Source organism: Poecilia reticulata, chromosome 12 (genome assembly GCF_904066995.2).
Source record: "Poecilia reticulata chromosome 12, P_reticulata-male-v2, whole genome shotgun sequence".
NCBI lineage: Eukaryota > Metazoa > Chordata > Actinopteri > Cyprinodontiformes > Poeciliidae > Poecilia > Poecilia reticulata.
Window position 1 is genome coordinate 1,702,542 of NC_088841.1, and position 17,256 is coordinate 1,719,797.

The window sequence follows — 17,256 nt, forward strand, 5'->3', positions numbered from 1 at the left end:
ATTGTAAGAGAAACATTATTTTAGTGGACATCTGAAAACGGAAGTGACGACAGATTTTTGTTTGTTTCTCTCTGACGTCAGCAGTTATCAGTTTGAATGTGCTGAGCGGTTGTTGCATTTTATTTATAATTTCAGGCACAGTTCCTGTTACTGTCCTTTAACTTTTTTAGAAGGGTAATTTTTAAAAATGTTATTGGACTTTAGTTTGTTGTGGGAACAAAGTGAGAAGTGATAACAGCTAACTGTAGCTGTCTACACCGCATGTTGTAGTGTTCTGAGTTCATGTTTGCTATTTTTCCGACAGGCCGGAAGCTGACAGTTATTGTCGTGTATGCTCCAGGGTGCCTCAGATGCGTTAGTGACACCGGGCCCAGTCAGGGATGAGCTGCGGGAGGCTCCACGTCAAAATTAAGCGAGTGTGCGCGAGGAAGAGATCCCGAGACGTTTTTAAGACTCACCTGAACTCTGTCCGAAAGCAGGGGAGAGGAGGAGGAAGAGAAGCCGGGTCAACGCCATGCCTCCCTTCCAGGAGGAGCAGCAGCACCATGGCAGAACATAGAGCTGTGGAGGTACAGCGGGGTTCTGTGGGTTGGACGTGTATTTACTCTACCAGTTACAGCATGGAAACTCGACAAAAACAAGTCAAAGATTTGTTCTGTTTGCACAACAGTACAATCACATTGGCGACTTGCTTGTTAAAAGTTGTACATTTCTAAGGCCATTTTTACCTCTCTTCTTGTCTTTTGGTGGCAGGACTGCAGCGACAGTGAAGATCTGTTTGGTGACTATGACAGCATCTTGGGGGATACCTCCATCCTCGCAAAGTTGGAGGAAGCAGAACAACATGAAAGACTGCGATCAGAGAACCTGCAGAGTTTCAGGACTCAGCAGCTTACAGCAGACCCCATGCCCCAGTCCCCCAAGGGCCCACTCATTGACTCGGTGTTCCATGAGCTGGAGGACAAGGCGTTTGATGACCTGCCAACCAGTCAGCTGCAGTTTCAGAAACAAATCCAAGATCAGGCAAAGAAAAGCAAGCCGCAGGTTCAAAGCAAAACATCTACGCCTTCTCACACTGAGACTGCAGTAGAAACAAACTCTGAGGATGGAAGCAGGAAACACAGCAAGGCGAGGAGGAGTGTGGCAGACCTTCTGAAGAAGACCATGCTGGGGAACGCAGCGACTCCTGTCGGTGTGTCTCGGACGGCGTTGCTGAAGGAGGCGGTTGTTTCTGAGGAGATCAGTGTCGCCATGCAGGCTATGGAAAACATATCAGCTGAGACTCCAGACCTCGGACCATTCTTTGGACTTCCTAGCAAGGTCAAAGAGCTGATGCACAAGCTGAGAGGAATCCAGAAGTTATATGGTGAGAAAAGTGTTCATCAAGAGAGTTACTGCAGAAACTGTAGCAAACTCATACCTCACTGAAATACGGACACTTTTCAGTCCCTCGGGTTCATTTTTGCCAGGCAGATGAAGATCTTAGATTTTTCAGAGTACTCTTGTAGAGGTTTCCAGCAGTCTGTAGCAGAAACATATTCATTAAAAGCTGCAAGAGGGATTTCAGGGTGCTACTGAGCTCTATATTTAATGCCTCTGATTAGCTACAAACTTTACAAAATAACGTAGCATCTATCGACTGATCTGCTTTTGTGCGTCAGACTGGCAGGAGGCGTGTCTGAACCTGGAGTGTGTTCAGCAGAGGAGGAACCTGATTTACTCTCTTCCTACCAGCGGAGGGAAGACCCTGGTGGCAGAGATCCTCATCCTCAGAGAGCTGCTGTGCAGGAGGAAGGACTGTTTGTTCATCTTACCGTACATATCACTGGTGCAGGAGAAGGTACTTGAACACACCTGCTCATTTCTGGTAAAATTGGCACCTGCCACAGTTCCAGTCATACACGGATAAAAACAAAGTAAACACATGAGCTGGTGACTTTTAAGTTGATTTCTTAATTTTTTATCCTTCATGGAGCTCAAAATTTAAAAAAATCTGACAAACGCTTAAAGAATTAAAGCTCTTGACAGGAGTCAGATTCATCTCAGACTTTTGCTCTTTTTCCCCAATCTGTGTTTATATCTCCATCGGGCTTTGCCAGGTCCGTGGGCTGGCTACCTTTGGCCTGGAGCTGGACTTCATGGTGGAGGAGTACGCTGGTAGCAAAGGCAAGTTTCCACCTGTGAAGAGAAGAAACAAGAGATCCCTGTACATCGCTACCATAGAGAAGGCCCACAGCCTGGTCAACTCGCTGATAGAAAGCAGCAGGCTGAACCACCTGGGGCTGCTGGTGGTTGATGAGGTGCAAACTCTTCTCAGTTCAGTGGCAGCTGAGGCGAAAGGAAGGAATCAGAGAAAGTTGACTGCAGGGTTTTTCCTGTGTTTTTTTTGCAGCTTCACATGCTGGGTGATGGCAGCAGAGGGGCTGTGATCGAAATGACTCTGGCCAAGGTTCAGTACATGAGCAGTGAGTGGCTTCTTCTGTCAGACATGATCGAGTTAATTAAGCCTAGTCCTCACTCACCAAGTGTTTTTCTGTGTTTATATTGTTGTTTGATTTTTTTTTTTTCATAACTGCACCATAATTATAATGCAGTTGATGGAGACCAAATTCAAATTCTTTGTTTGTCCCCACAAACATGATGAAGGAAATTGATTCTGTGATTGTAATCAATAATTGAATCTAAAGTACTCCTCTGTTTTTCAGAAGCAACCCAGATTATTGGAATGAGCGCCACCCTGGGGAACATCCAGGACTTGCAGACGTTTCTGGGGGCAGAAAATTACACAAATGACTTCAGGCCAGTAAGTGAACGGTGTAGAGTCTGAACAATGTCTCCATCAGATCTCAGCCTTGTATGAGTGTGTTTGACCAAAGTCAACTTGCTGTTGGTCTATCTGTGACCAACAGCAATTGTCAACAAACCCACATAACGTGAACCTCTAGAAGCCCAACTCAGCCTTTCTAATCGAGCTTTTAGAGTTTCGCGTTGAGCTTGTGGAAACTGAGCGAGCAGTGAGGCTTTTATACTTGATGTATAGGTTGGTGCAGTACTCACAGAAAAGAGAGCCTTCAGGTGAAGCTGCTCTGCAGGAACATCTTCCAAATAGAGCATGTGCGATCTGGTCCAAGTTAGAAAAAATGGAGGTTCAGGCAAGTCATAGTGTCAATGAGCAGCATCAGGCCAACCCCAAAAACCCAGCTCAATGTAAACTATAAACCTATCTGAACCTGTCTTTGCTCTCACTGCTAATGCTGTAAAAACAATCATCTTAAAATAAACAAACATCCTGTCGCTGGCTCCATGGACAGAAACGGTCAGTTTGGTTCTGTCAAGCAGACTCTGCACTAGCTCCACTCTGCTGTCTGTTTCCAGGTTCAGCTGAAAGAACATGTCAAACTGAACGACACCATATATGAAGTTGACCTGAAGGAGGAAAACTGCTTCAGATTCTCCAGAATGCTCAACTATAAAGTGAGTTTGGCATTGATCAGATTGTGTGGAATGGGTTGTCATGGAGGAGTTATTTCTGCCATGTGACTGACTGGCAGTGAGCAGCATCATCTATGATGTAGAACAAACCATCCGTGAAGGATTCTCAGTTTTTAGATCAAAGATAGCAGGATGAGAAGAGCTGTGAGGTCGTCAGTAACGAGGTGAAACCAGATTCTCTCTCATTCTGCAGTACTCCAGTTCCATGCAGAAGATTGACCCAGACCACATCATTGCCCTGGTAACAGAAGTTATCCCTCTGCATTCATGTTTGGTCTTCTGTCCTACGAAGAAAAACTGTGAGAATGTTGCAGGAATGATCTGCAAGTATCTAAAGGAGTGAGTGAACTGCTCCACCTGTTTGTCCCCTGCAGCCATGCATCCACCCGCTGCTGCTCAGACTTCCTGCTTCTCCCCTCAGAGACTTTCTGCAGCACCGTGAGGCTGAGAAGGCCGTCCTGCTCCAGGAGCTGAAGGCCAGTGGGAACGGCTCCATGTGCCCGGTGCTGAGGAGGACCGTGCCCTATGGCGTGGCCTATCACCACAGCGGCCTTACCGCCGAGGAGAGGAAGCTGGTGGAGGAGGCCTACTCCAGGGGCGTGCTCTGCCTCCTGGCCTGCACCTCCACCCTGGCAGCAGGAATCAACCTGCCAGCCCGCAGGTCAGATCAGCTTCACTGCTCTACTTAAGCCCTCCACAGCCTCCTGGACTTCTGCACGCTGCCTGACTCGCTTCATCTTGCTGCTCTTTGCCCCTCTTCTGTTTTTATTCCATGTTCAGACAAGCACAGTTACCTAAGCAGCTTTTTCTGTTCATGTCCAGAGGTTCACAGTGTGTTTCCCAAGAATAGCCCCGTTATAGTGGCAGCAGGTTGGAGCAGCTCTGCTACCTTAGTTCTGCTCTGTTCATCATCCCTTTGGCTGAGGTGTTGCTGGTTTGGACAATTATTCCTAGGATTTCACCAGTAAATCAGCCCAGATTTCCTTAATGTTGGTAGATGGTGATCGACTGATGTTTTCATGTAAAGGCGATCTCATCCAACGAGCCCATCTTCCTCAACAAAGATCTACAAACCAGACACTGTCCTCTTCTGCTCTGCAGTGAGAGTTTTGACTGACATGCCCTGATGTTAGGTCACCAGGTCATGTCTACATGTTTGCAGTCACCCAACTGGTGCTACCTCAGCAACGTTTTTGCTATGCTTAGCAACAAATCACACAAAAAAAATTTGTTTCGGCAGGTCAGGCTTCTTAAATATCAGTAATCATCAATCAGCCACAAAGCTTCAATCGGTGCAGTCTTAATTATTTCCTCTGGTTTTGAATGCAGCAGGAAGGATCTTTGCTCTTAGTTTTTTAAATTTTGGTCAGTAGCTGCAATCTGTAACCATGACAATAACCATAGTCTATTGGTTTTACAAATGGGAGCCACTGATATGCATCTAAGAAAAAAGCTTAAATAACACCTGAACTATGACCCCAAATCGCAGAAGAGTCTCTTCCATCCATCATAACGGGGAGGATCATATCCTGTGTCTCTGCCCGGCTTTCTAACCAGACGGGCTGACACGTTTCTAGAGGAGCTGAAGAAGCAAAGGAAATGGATGAGCAGATCTTCCTAACAACTGATGGAGGCGGCAACAAATGTTACTGTGGGATTTTGTCCCCGCTGTCCAGAACTTGAGCTATTAGTATGTCATAACAGTCAGGAGACTGTCGTACAGCAACAGTCTTCAGTCAGAGACTACTGCAGATTTGTTGTGAGACTGACTGCTACCAGGCATCCTTCCTGCCCACAGCATCACCATCCACAGCAACTCCTGGAGTTTACTTAGATTATATGAACTACAACACTTAATTTCCCTTTGGGATGAATAAAGTATTTCAGAATGAAATGTTTGCTTTCTTGCAGAAGGATGGATCAGTGAACTGTAGTTTCAGTGGTGACTCAAAACTAAATGAAACAATAACAGGAATATTTCTGTGGCTGTCTTCCTGCAGGGTGATTCTGCGCTCCCCTTATGTGGCCATGGACTTCCTGAAGAGGAGTCAGTACAAACAGATGGTGGGCAGAGCAGGCCGGGCTGGGATCGACACCATCGGGGAGAGCATCCTCATCCTGCAGGAGAAGGACAGGAGCATGGTAACGTCTGACTGCTTTTTATTAGACATGTTCAAACTTGTGTAAGGAAATATGGAAGAGCTGAAGCTTCACCTGCTCTTCAAGTCTATCAACTTGCACTGGAACCTTCATATGTTTAGTATTGTTGCTTCAGTAAATTCTTGATGGTTGCAGAGCTGTAAAACCCAACAAATGGTGGTTTTATTTTCAGGCCAAAGAGCTGGTGTGTGCCCCCATGGAGAGCTGCTATAGCAACCTGATGCAGGACGATGGGAAAGGCATCCTCAGTCTGATCCTGTCACTGATTGGATTAAATGTAAATGTCTCTCCTTTTGTTTCCTGTCTTTTCTTTTCTCTTTTTTTTTTGTCTGCATCTAAACACACACAGTAAAATCTCCTTGGTGCAGTTCTGTCTGGTCATTTTCCTTCCGAGGTCTGTTTGTGTTTCTCATCAGCTGTAGTCTTAATGTCAGAAAGATGAATGTCTGCATGTGAGCAACAGATCCAGAACACAAAGTTCCATCTCTAACCAGACATACACCCAGAGATGTTGGCAATGAAGTTCTGATGACTGTCTCTCCATTTAAGACTTTCTTGCTTCTTATTCTATATTTTGACCTGTTTTCCAGTTTGGATTTCTGTGTTCCTTAGAAAAGAGGAAGTGGTTGAGGCTGAGGTTGAAGGTGTGTTTGTGAGCTGTGTGGTGTTGCTGCAGATCTCCTCGTCGCTGCAGCAGGTGGAACAGTTCCTGCGTGGGACGCTGCTGTTTGTGCAGCAGCAGCATCTGTGTGTGGAGCGCAGCCTTTGGGACACCGTCCAGCGCTGCGTAGCCACGCTGCGGGAGAAGGAGCTCATCACCATCACAGGAACACACTCCCCATCGCTGCAGGTCACCAGACTGGGCAGGGCAGCGTACAAAGGTAAACCCAGACCTGGTCATCAGAAAACCGTTCTGCCTTCATCAGCACACTCTGAGGGGCGTTTAGATACACACACCAGCCAGGTGGACCGTCATTGATGCGTGTCGTTGTCCTGCAGGCTCAGTGGATCTGTCCTACTGCTCTGTTCTGTACAAAGACCTGTTGAAAGGTCTGGAGGGGCTGCAGCTCAGCAGCCACCTGCACCTGGTCTACCTGGTGACCCCCTACAATCTGGTCCCTCAGTGCAACCCTGACTGGATGGTTTACTTCAGACAGGTAGCCAGCCTCCATCAGATGCCGCTCAGCAGCCGGCCTCAGTGCTTCCTGCTGAGCGGCTGCTGCTTCCTGTCTGCAGTTCACCCTGCTGTCTGCTTCAGAGCAGAAGATGTCTGCTGCTGCCGGAGTCCCAGAGAGCTTCGTGGCCCAGAAGGCTGCAGGACAGACAGTCAATAAGGTAACGGGGGTCAACATGTTACCATGCACTGCATTGAGGACGGTGAATGCTGGGAGGCCCCTGGGGGTCCATGATGTCAGAGCAGGAGCAGGTGGTTTAAGCACAGCCTGTGAGTAGGGAGAGAGGGAGGCCTGGGGATGAGCAGCAGCATGGGAGGGATCTAAAGATATCACATGTTAGTGTTAGTTAATGGGAAGACAACAGCTGTCAGATTTGTTTAAATGATGCTCACATAATGTCATAGTTCAGATAAGCTTCCAGGGAAAGGGTGTTAGGAAATGATCCTGAAATGATGAGGATATTTCAGAGGATCCAGTGGATTTGCTTGAATTCAGAATTCTCATCAAACTACTCCTGGAAGTAAAGTTTGGATCACGTTACATCGTCCAAGTCAAAGTAAACACCTGAGCCTAACTGTGAATCTTTATCCAAAATGAGCGCTTTGCACAGAGGAATGGTGTGTATCTGTGTTGGTTGCCTGTCTGCGATGCAGAGCGTGGATCTGGTGGCAGTGAAGCGGATGTACCTGGCTCTGGTCCTCTTCTCCCTGCTGAGGGACACCGACGTGTGGGCCGTGGCTGACCGCTTCCAGCTCACCAGAGGCTTCGTTCAGACTCTGCTCAGCTCCGCCTCAGCTTTCTGCTGCTGTGTGCTGCACTTCACCGAGGTACCACCGCCTCACTGCCACGGCTAGCATGCTAGCACATCGCATGCGGTGGCTGTAAAGTTGCAGGATGTGCTACATATTCTCACATTCACATACTGTGTACGCACTGCTAACATTTGTCTTGGTGATGCGTTCAGGAGCTGGAGGAGTTGTGGCCGTTTAAAGCTCTGCTGCTGGAGCTGTCCCGCTGCCTCAGTTACTGCGTGAAGGCCGAGCTCATCCCTCTGATGGAGGTGACCGGAGTTCTGGAGGTCAGGACCGGCTGCTGTCTCTGGAGGACCACACCGTTCTGCCACGGCTTTACCTAGAGGCGCTTTGCTTGCTGACGTTCTCCTTCTGTGCAGTTCAGAGCAAAGCAGCTGTACAACGCTGGCTACAGGACGCTGAGCCACCTGGCCAACGCCGACCCTGCCGTCCTCTGCAGAACACTGGAGCACCTGTACCAGAAGCAGGCCAACCTGATGGTAGCCTCAGCCAAGGTGAGGGTCCCTGTGGAGCCCGGCTGAGGCTGCTCAGTCTGGAGCAGAGGCCCTCTGCTTCAACGTGAGCCTCAGCTCTGTAAGCTAGGACAGCAACTGGGTGGTGTGTGACGCTGTGATAGTAACCTAGCTGTGTCTGTCAGTTGATGCATCTCTTTCTTCCAGATGCTCCTGAATGAGAAGGCTGCAGCTCTGCAGGAGGAAGTGGACGAGCTGCTGACCCTGCCTGCAGACCTGCCGGCGCAGCAGCATTAGGAGCCGCAGCTACTCTGAAACACAACGTCTCAAAGCTACACTCAACTCCTGGCCTGTTTTTCATAGGGTTTTTTTAATCTTAGGTTTTCTTATTAAAATATTGGGTCATACGAACTCTGCTCTGTGCTTTATAAACTGCTGCAAGAGCTCCCTGAGTGGAGACATATCCTCCTGTTTCAGGATCATTCAGATGAATTTCAGCTCAGGCTGCTCTCATAAAAGCTGAATATGCAAAAAATATAAACATATAGCGAGATGCTTTTTGCAGATGATGTGGTCCTGTTGGCTTCATCAGGTAGTGTGGCTTACGGCCACACTACCTTGAGAACCCCCAATCTCATCTGATTTCAGAAGCTTAGCAGGGTCGGGCCTGGTTAGCACCTGGACTGCTTTGACTCCTTCCAGTCTGGTTTTTGTGCCCACCACAGCACGGAGACGGCCCTTGTAAATGTGTTCAATGACATCCATATAAATACAGACTGTGGGAGAACCACAGTGCTGGTTCTGTTGGACCTCAGTGCAGCTTTCGACACTGTTGACCATGACATTTTACTGAATCCACTGGAGAGTTGGGTCGGACTCTCCGGTCCAGTGCTCAACTGGTTTGAATCCTACATAAAGAACAGGGATTTCTTTGTTTCAATCGGAAACTTCTCATCAGAGAGGTCAAAGGTCACATGTGGGGTACCCCAAGGTTCAATCCTAGGACCCCTTCTTTTTAATATTTATATGCTCCCACTGGCTCAGGTTATAACAGGAAATGGGATTAGCTACCATAACTACCCGGATGATGCACAGCTCTACATCACGATGTCACCAGGTGACTCTGAACCCATCCAATCACTGAATAGATGCTTAGAACAGATCAATGTGTGGATGGGCCAAAACTTTCTCCAGCTGAACAGAAACAAAACTGAAGTTATTATCTTTGGACCTAAAGAGGAGCGAACTAGAATCAATGCACAGCTTCAGTTATTACAACTAAAAACCAGCGATCAGCCCGAAACCTGGGAGTAGTGATGGAATCTGACCTGAACCTTCAGAGCCACATTAAGACGGTCACAAAGTCGGCCTTCTATCACCTGAAGAACATCTCTAGGATTAGAGGACTAATGTCTCAGCACTATCTAGAGAAACTCATCCATGTTTATCTTTAGCCACATTGATTACTGCAACAGCGTCTTCACAGGTCTGACTAACAAATCAATCAAACAGCTGCAGCTGATCCAGATGCTGCTGCTGGCGTTCTGACAAAAACCAGGAAGATAGAGACATAACACCAGTTTTAAAGTCCCTACACTGGCTCCCTGTAGCTCAGAGAATAGACTTTAAAATACTGTTGTTAGTTTATAAATCACTGAACGGTTTAGCACCACAATACATTAAAGATCTGTTATTGTTGTACCAACCGTCTAGACCCCTCAGATCTTCTGGTTCTGGTTCTGCTCTGCATCCCGAGAACCAAACGATGAGAAGCAGCATTCAGCTTCTACGCACCACAGATTTGGAACAAACTTCCAGAAAACTGTATAACACCTGAAACACTGGGTGCCTTTAAATCTCAACTTAAAACCCACCTGTTCAGAGTTGCTTATGGCTAAATTAGGGTTAGAGTGCGGGTTTTGATGTCTTCCCTGTTATTATGTCTTTAATGTTTTTAATTTCTTTTTATTTCTTTTCTACGTTTTAATTATGTAAAGCCCCCCGTAAAACGTCCCAGTTAAATGACATTTAACTAAAGTTCTACGGGGTTTAGAGTCCCAGTTGACTGAGTTTCAACTAAAAACCTGGAGGTTGGAGTCCTTGTCAAACGGTGCTTTTGACTAAAGTCGCTGAGGGTTAGAATCCCAGTTAAACGGCGTTTAACTGAAGTCCTAAAGGGGTGCGGGTTTTAATGTTTTTATCTTTTTTTTTTTATCTTTCTCACTGTTTATTTAATGTCACATGCTGTTTTTATTTTAATTATGTAAAGCACTTTGAAATGCCTTGCTGCTGAAATGTGCTATACAAATAAAATTTGATTGATTGATTGATCAGGTCGTGATTTGCAACTCTCACTGGAGCGATTCACAGCCGAGTGTGAAGCCGCCGGGATGAGGCTTCTGGTCAGGATGCCTCCTGGACGCCTCCCTGGTGAGGTGTTCCGGTCACGTCCCACCGGGAGGAGGCCCAGGGGAAGACCCAGGACACTCTGGAGGGATTATGTCTCTCGGCTGGCCTGGGAACGCCTTGAGATTCCCCCGGAGGAGTTGGAACAAGTGGCTGGGGAGAGGGAAGTCTGGACCTCCCTACTTAGGCTGCTACCCCCCGTGACCCCATCCCGGATAAGTGGAAGAAGAAGATGGATGGGTGGATGAATATAGCGAGATGAGCTTGTGCATTCTGTGCCTTTCTAGAAGTGATCACAACACATTTTATCACATTGCAACAATATCAATGTATTTTATGTTAGACCAACACAAATTGGAGAATAATTGTGAAGTGGAAGGATTTATTTTTTGTGTAATCAGAATTGAGTGCAGTGTGTATAAACTCAGTATAAATGCAGCTGGTCTCTGAAGGCCTCATAGAGCAAACAGCATCATGGAGACAGTGAACCCAGCAGCTCGGGTTCTAACTGAGTGTCTTCCAGAACTGTGCTCACTCCACCTAGTGGTGGGAACAGGGTGTGACAGCTGGAAACCCACCAAAGTATGCTGGATGAAGGACAATGTTAATCAGAGAAGCCAGTGATGCTAACTCTGGGGGAGCTACAGAGATTCACCGCTCAGGAGTTAACAGGACCATTCATCACAACACACAAAAAATCCTCACTCTTAGTCACTATTTCTTCTTATCATCTCAAATCATTATCAAGACTGAAACTAACAGGTAAATGAACATTTGGACCTTTTAGTTTTGCATTTTATCGTCATTTATCTAGCAGAACGCAGCAGCCTGTAGTGGTCAGCAGAGACAGCTTTAGCTGTCCTTGTGACTGGTTCTGTAGATAGATCTGCCTTGGATAAAAAGGGTGTCAACATTAAAGCTTTAATTTATGAATTAAAAAAGGGAGAGGGGGCAGGGTGGAGGATTGCTATTACAATAATGCAACAGGAAGTGGACTAAAAGGTCCAAGTTGTGGGGCACAATTAATTTAGTTTACTTCTATACTGAAGATCTTTATTTAAAAAATGTTGTTAAATCCCTCAAGCCTTTAGGTGAATGTTACGTTTCCTCTTTGTTCCTTTTAACTTCAGTACTTTGTAAAGAAGCACCTTCTCCTCTGCACATGGTGCTGATTAAATACCCAAATTCCAACCAGTTGAACTGTGGCAACTCTTAATGCCAGAGCTACTTTCTACTGCAATTTCAAACCTGGACATTGATTCTATCATTTGATAATTGTATATATTTGTTTTCTTGTCCTTCACAGCAGGATTAGCTAATTTTTTTCTTTTTGATCTTAAAGCATCAGCAACCTGCAGTCTTCATTCGGACAAACTTCTGTTACTCTGCCTTTTAATCTGGCCGTTTGAGATTTTCTTCCCGTTGGTATAAAGGGATTGACAAAAATTGAGGACATTGCATGAAATTCAATGCGAGTTAAGAAAAGCACAAAGCGGGAGTGAACAGCTGAGTCAGCCAGGCAGAGCAGGCGTGTTTGATGATTCACTGAATGAGCATCAGCATGTCTTTAATGAAAGTGTGAAACAGCTTTTAGAGTTATTTCCTTTAACTACAGCTGCAGCTGACAGTTGACTAGAAAATCCAAACTTGTTGTCTGGCAACATAACATCAAAATGAAACTTGTTGCCATTGGTAACAAAAATCTGTTTTCCCTGGCTCTGGCATCAACATCACCATGGTGGGAAACAGTCCGCTATGCAACTTTCAACTGCACAGATTCTGTAGTGATCTGTAGAGCCGGAGGAGAAAAAGCAATCCCAGAGTTAAAGGCCATGACCGGCCTGGGGAGGGGGGCTGATGCTCAGCTCCAGGTGCTGGTCCACCAGCTGTCTTCCTCCAGCAGCAAACTTTCACTACAGCTGTCCATGATCTCACTGCTGGGCCATGTTATTCACATCCAGCCACAGTTTTCTTCACAGCTGTAAAAAGCTGCTGCTTAAACCCCCACCAGGAACAACTTCAGAAGGTTTAGAGAAATGAATGTGGCCTTGGATGACCAGCGACACATGAAACTATCTGACCAGGTTTTATCACATCAATTGTCTATACTCAGCAAATAGGAATCCAGAATGCAGGACCAGTTGAAGGAAGCCCGCTGCATGATTCCACTGCTTCTAGATGCATCAATGGGGGTTTGGAAAGATATACTTGATGCCTCTTGGAGAGGAGATTCCTTCTTACACCAGTCTCTCACATCCCATCCTGTTTTACAGTTGTTCTGCTGCAGAGCTGCTGCTGTGGTTTGGTGCACCCAGTTTGGGTTCAGTTTTAGCCATTGGACAGATTACCCCAAACCTGACTCTGGAGTGAGATGTGCACAAGAGAACCTCAATGAACTGGGTCAGATTTCCTTTACAACATTGCAACAGATTGCTGGCTGTAAGCTCTCACTTCTCATGCTGGTTTTCAGAAGCTATGGAATCTTGAGGTGAACATAACTTTTTTCACATTCAGCTAGAGCATTCTGGATTGATTTAATAATGTGGAGCTGAGGTTGTGTTTACAGCAAAATGAAAAGAAATAAGGAACATATCTAGTTACTGTTGTGAAGAAGAGCTTTTCTCTTTTGACCTGTGCAAAACCAAAATATGCACTGATGGTAAAATGGAGAATTGCATTTAGTATTGACCAAAGCTGGTAAAACATCCAAACAAACGACTGAAGGTATAGCAGATGGAGACTGCAAGGACCAACTCAGGCATGAACTCTTACCAGGGCTGTGGAAAAAAGACAAGCCGCTGGAAAAGTTGTAGAATTTACAGCCAAATTTTATAGCGATTTTTTGGACACTCAAAGACACTTATGGAGAAGTTCAGCTGATTCTAACAGGCTGTAAGAACCCCCCGTCCCAGAATGTCTTTAAAATATGTTTTTGTGATTTGTTTTCTGTTCCTCCATGGCTGGATGTCAGAAATCCCTCCCAGTCCTGCCTATGTTGAATAAAAACATAGTTCCTTCACAAATAAAAAGCAGTTTTATCAGTAGTAACTTCCTCTTACTTCATTTCCAATCTAATTGTTTCCACAGACAGTAGCTTCATTTGGAGTTTCTGCTACACCACCTCTTTACCCCAAACTCAGAAGTGTTCTTTGTTTTCCACTCAGCCAACAAGTATAAAATGCTAAGAGAGGGAGAATTGGCACATCTGGATTCATGACTACACCCCAGGTCTCCAGTTTCACTTCCACCATTAGGAGCAGGAAAAGGGGGTTATGGACCTGAGACCTGCGAACGTTCATGGTTGATTTAGAGGGTTCGGCTTGTGTAACGCCAGAATTCCATCTCATTCCTCACGGGTCTCTGCAGCCCTGTCTGACAGGCTGGAGGAAAAAAAACTTTGTGCACACTGAAACAACCATTGTGCTCCGGTGCTGCACACACACCAGCAGCTGTGTGTATCGGCAGGAGAGGATTATAAAAAGGCTTCAGTGTTTGGCAGAGCTCCAGTCTGTGAAGATCCGTTACCCCGGGAGAGACGGGGAAGAGGCATGGGGTGGCCGCTGCATGTCTGCTGCGTTACAAGCTCAGACAAGAGGCGACAGAGTGACCTCTTCATTTCAGAGAAAGGGGGGAAACTCTGTTTGGGCTGCGTGTTCAGATGGAGATAAAATTCCTGAATAGAAACCAGAAGGACCAAACAAATGTATAAAATAACAAGCAGAACAACATGACTGGTATCCATGACAACTCCAGAGGTTTTCAGCTCCATCATGTTCTGGTTCAAAACGCCCACTAAAAGGTTTGGAGGACTTCTGATCAGAGCTTTGCTTCCCTGGATATTGGCCTGTCGTCACCGTCAAATGTGAGCTCATCTGTGCACCAGGTGGCCCTCCACCCCCCACACCAACATCATTGTCATTTGTGCCCATCCTGTCTTCCTACCCTGGGTAACAGTGGCTCAGCAGGTAGGAGTTCAGCCTGTAACCGGTGGGTTGCTGGTTCAAACGCCCCCTGTCCAACTCATTGCTGTGTTTTTACCTTGTCTGCTGGTGGTGGTCTGAGGGTCTTGTGGTGCTGCGTTGCCTCTGTCAGTGAGCCCCAGGGCAGCTGTGGCTACAGTGTAGCTCACTGCCATCAGTGTGAGAATGAATGATTGAATGTAGTGTGAAGTGCTTCAGAGTCGTCTGGATTAGATCAAGCATTCTACAAGTACATTATTTACCCACCTTTACATACTTCAAATAAGGAACTACCAAAAGTAAACAGATACAAAAGATTACATCTATTTAAAACAGTCTTTCTAAGTCCTGATCCTCAGGGAACACTGCTCTAGAGGAATTCTAGTCAGAATTTTATTAAATGTCCATCCATCCATCTTCTTGCACCCTTTTTCCCTCAGTGGGGTCGGGAGGGGTGCTGGTGCCCATCTCCAGCCAACATTTCGGGTGAGAGGCGGGGTCACCCTGGACAGGTCGCCAGTCTGTCGCAGGGCAACACAGAGACACACAGGACACACAACCATGCACACACACACTCACACCTAGGGGCAATTTGGAGAGGCCAGTTAACCTAACAGTCATGTTTTTGGACTGTGGGAGGAAACCGGAGTACCCAGAGAAAACCCACCATGCACAAGGAGAACATGCAAACTCCATGCAGAAAGACCCCAGGTCGGGAATCGAACCCAGAACCTTCTTGCTGCAAGGCAACAGCTCTACCAACTGCGCCACTGTGTAGCCCTTTATTAAATGTAACATTTCTAATTATTTAGAGATTAAAGGAAGTGACATGTTTCATTGTTGGAAAATCTAGTTTTATAGATGTGCTAACAGTCATAATGAAATGTCTAGGTCAAGGGTGGACAACATCTAAACCATTCGGGACACCAACCAATAAGAAGTGACTTTGAACACCACTTAGTTAGCCAATCAGCTGCTTGGGTCCCGTAAGTCTTTTGACTTTATACCAATATTTTTAAGCAAAGTATTGGAGCATAAATTAAGGTTAAATATACCCAGAACATCCTATTGTTTTCAGCTGCCAATTATGTTTTTTTTATAATGAAGATGTCCTGGTAGTACTTTAGACCAGTTTTAACCATATGCTTGTTATTTTTCAGGAAACACACATTTTTTGCATTTTACTTTATTTTTTATAATAGTTTCAATTTCTAATTTCAACAGAAAAGGGGAAAAATAATCATTAACATCATACATCTTAAAAAGCCCAGATTTTTAAGATCTTCTCATTTTAATAACAAAATGTAAACTATAACTGGCAGCAAACTGTGACCTCATTTCGAAATGTAATCTGTGAGAAGCCGAGCTGCACAAAGAGCAAACAGGAGAATGTTCAGGAAGAGAAGAGAGCTAACAAAGAAACACAGAGGGTGAGTTACGAGGTAATGCATGCTAATTGCCGCCAGGCTGCTCTCTGCATGGGGCCCCGATTGAATTGTGAGTGGGACCAGTAATGGCTATGTTTATGTGCTCTTTGTCCTGCAGCAGCACATATTTGTGCATCTTGCTGCATGCTGCACCTCCTCAGCGAGGCAGCTCTCAGATATGGGCTGCAGGATGGGCTGATACGTCTCATTTTGATCAAAAAAGACAGCTGTGGAAAAATGTTAGTGAAAACTAAGAAGTAGTGCTGGAACTTTTTAAAATCTTTCCTTTGTAGACATAGAGCCTAGCGTCCCTACTACCAACCTCCAATAAGTCCTGGAGTTTGGAAATCTTCTTGAAAATTCCTAGTTCCATATTCTTGTAGAAAGTTTTCTACATATCTTTAGTAAAATGTCTATGCTGACTGAATGAGGGTTTAGCCTGAGTGAGGGAGCTCCAGCCTTGTGCCTGATGATGTAAAGGAAGTTGTGATTTGAAAATATTTTTTTCTTTTCACTTCCTGCCTTTCAGGAATTATGAACATACGCTCCCCTGCACCTCATGAATGGTCTCATTTGGCCATACTCTACAGTTAAACATAGCACTACATTTACCTTTATTTACATTTCCTACATATTTGTTCAGACATACAAAAGTTTAGTTGTAAATTAAAAACAATGTAAATGTTGTTAATCTTAGATCATATAATCTTAACATTAATCAGTTTTTAAAAATGTATTCTTCTCCCATTGTCTGCAGTAGATGAAATGAGTCATTTCCATGACAAAATACTTCAGGGGTGTTCGCAAACATAAATTATAAAAATTTTACAAATATCAATAACATGCAAAAGAAACATCACTGGTCCCAGTATTGAACCTTGGGAAACCCCATATTTAGCCTCTTTGAATACCAAAGTTTTTATTGAAATCTCCTGCAATTTTGTAGAAAGCACTTCACCAATATAGTGCAAGTATAATGCTACTACTATATCCTTGTTTTTCTTTTATCATATTTGAAAATCAACAACTTCTCTCAGATCAGATCTACCTAAAGCATATTCTGCATTATCTGTAGTTGTTATTGTCTTTACAAATTCCATGAGTGCAAAGTTGCCTATTCCTTTCCTATTCAAAATCTGCTCTGTTCTCACAGAAAATTATTTTTCTGAACCAAAATATACGTATTTTATTTTAGTTTTTATTTTTTTTTTGCAGTATTTGTTTTAGGAAACTTAAAGAAACAAGCCTGCATTTACTGTAGTGACCTGTGTCCTGCTTGGTGTTACTTCAAGCTACTTTCTTAGTGTTATACCCCACTATAGGTTAATGAGGCCGTAGTGTGTGCGCGTGAACATGCTGGCAACATGACACAT

General features: G+C 45.1%; 1 protein-coding gene across 2 annotated transcripts; it reads left to right on the forward strand.

Annotated features, from left to right (window-relative positions):
- The first annotated feature begins 95 nt into the window (after positions 1–95).
- helq (helicase, POLQ like) lies at positions 96–10,421 on the forward strand. Of its 2 annotated transcripts, none has more exons than XM_008423115.3 (18): positions 96–569; positions 754–1,366; positions 1,662–1,840; positions 2,100–2,300; positions 2,393–2,465; positions 2,706–2,803; positions 3,376–3,474; positions 3,686–3,831; positions 3,914–4,153; positions 5,493–5,634; positions 5,825–5,929; positions 6,329–6,533; positions 6,652–6,809; positions 6,889–6,987; positions 7,481–7,654; positions 7,792–7,905; positions 7,999–8,133; positions 8,299–10,421. In XM_008423115.3, exons 1-18 carry the CDS (start codon positions 381–383, stop codon positions 8,386–8,388), a joined length of 3,060 nt encoding a protein of 1,019 aa, XP_008421337.2. In that variant the 5' UTR covers positions 96–380; the 3' UTR covers positions 8,389–10,421. The 2 variants fall into 2 exon arrangements, with proteins under 2 accessions (XP_008421337.2, XP_081469480.1); XM_081613354.1 differs by having other exon boundaries at positions 3,686–3,733; positions 3,867–4,153.
- Positions 10,422–17,256: the final 6,835 nt, after the last annotated feature.

What these genes read in the sequence shown, in the direction of transcription:
- helq (XM_008423115.3), top strand. Translation starts at nt 381, where the DNA reads ATGAGCTGCGGGAGGCTCCACGTCAAAATTAAGCGAGTGTGCGCGAGG. An exon ending in TATCACTGGTGCAGGAGAAG is followed by an intron (nt 1,841 to 2,099) that starts GTACTTGAACAC and finishes GGGCTTTGCCAG; the next exon opens with GTCCGTGGGCTGGCTACCTT. An exon ending in CAAGGTTCAGTACATGAGCA is followed by an intron (nt 2,466 to 2,705) that starts GTGAGTGGCTTC and finishes TCTGTTTTTCAG; the next exon opens with AAGCAACCCAGATTATTGGA.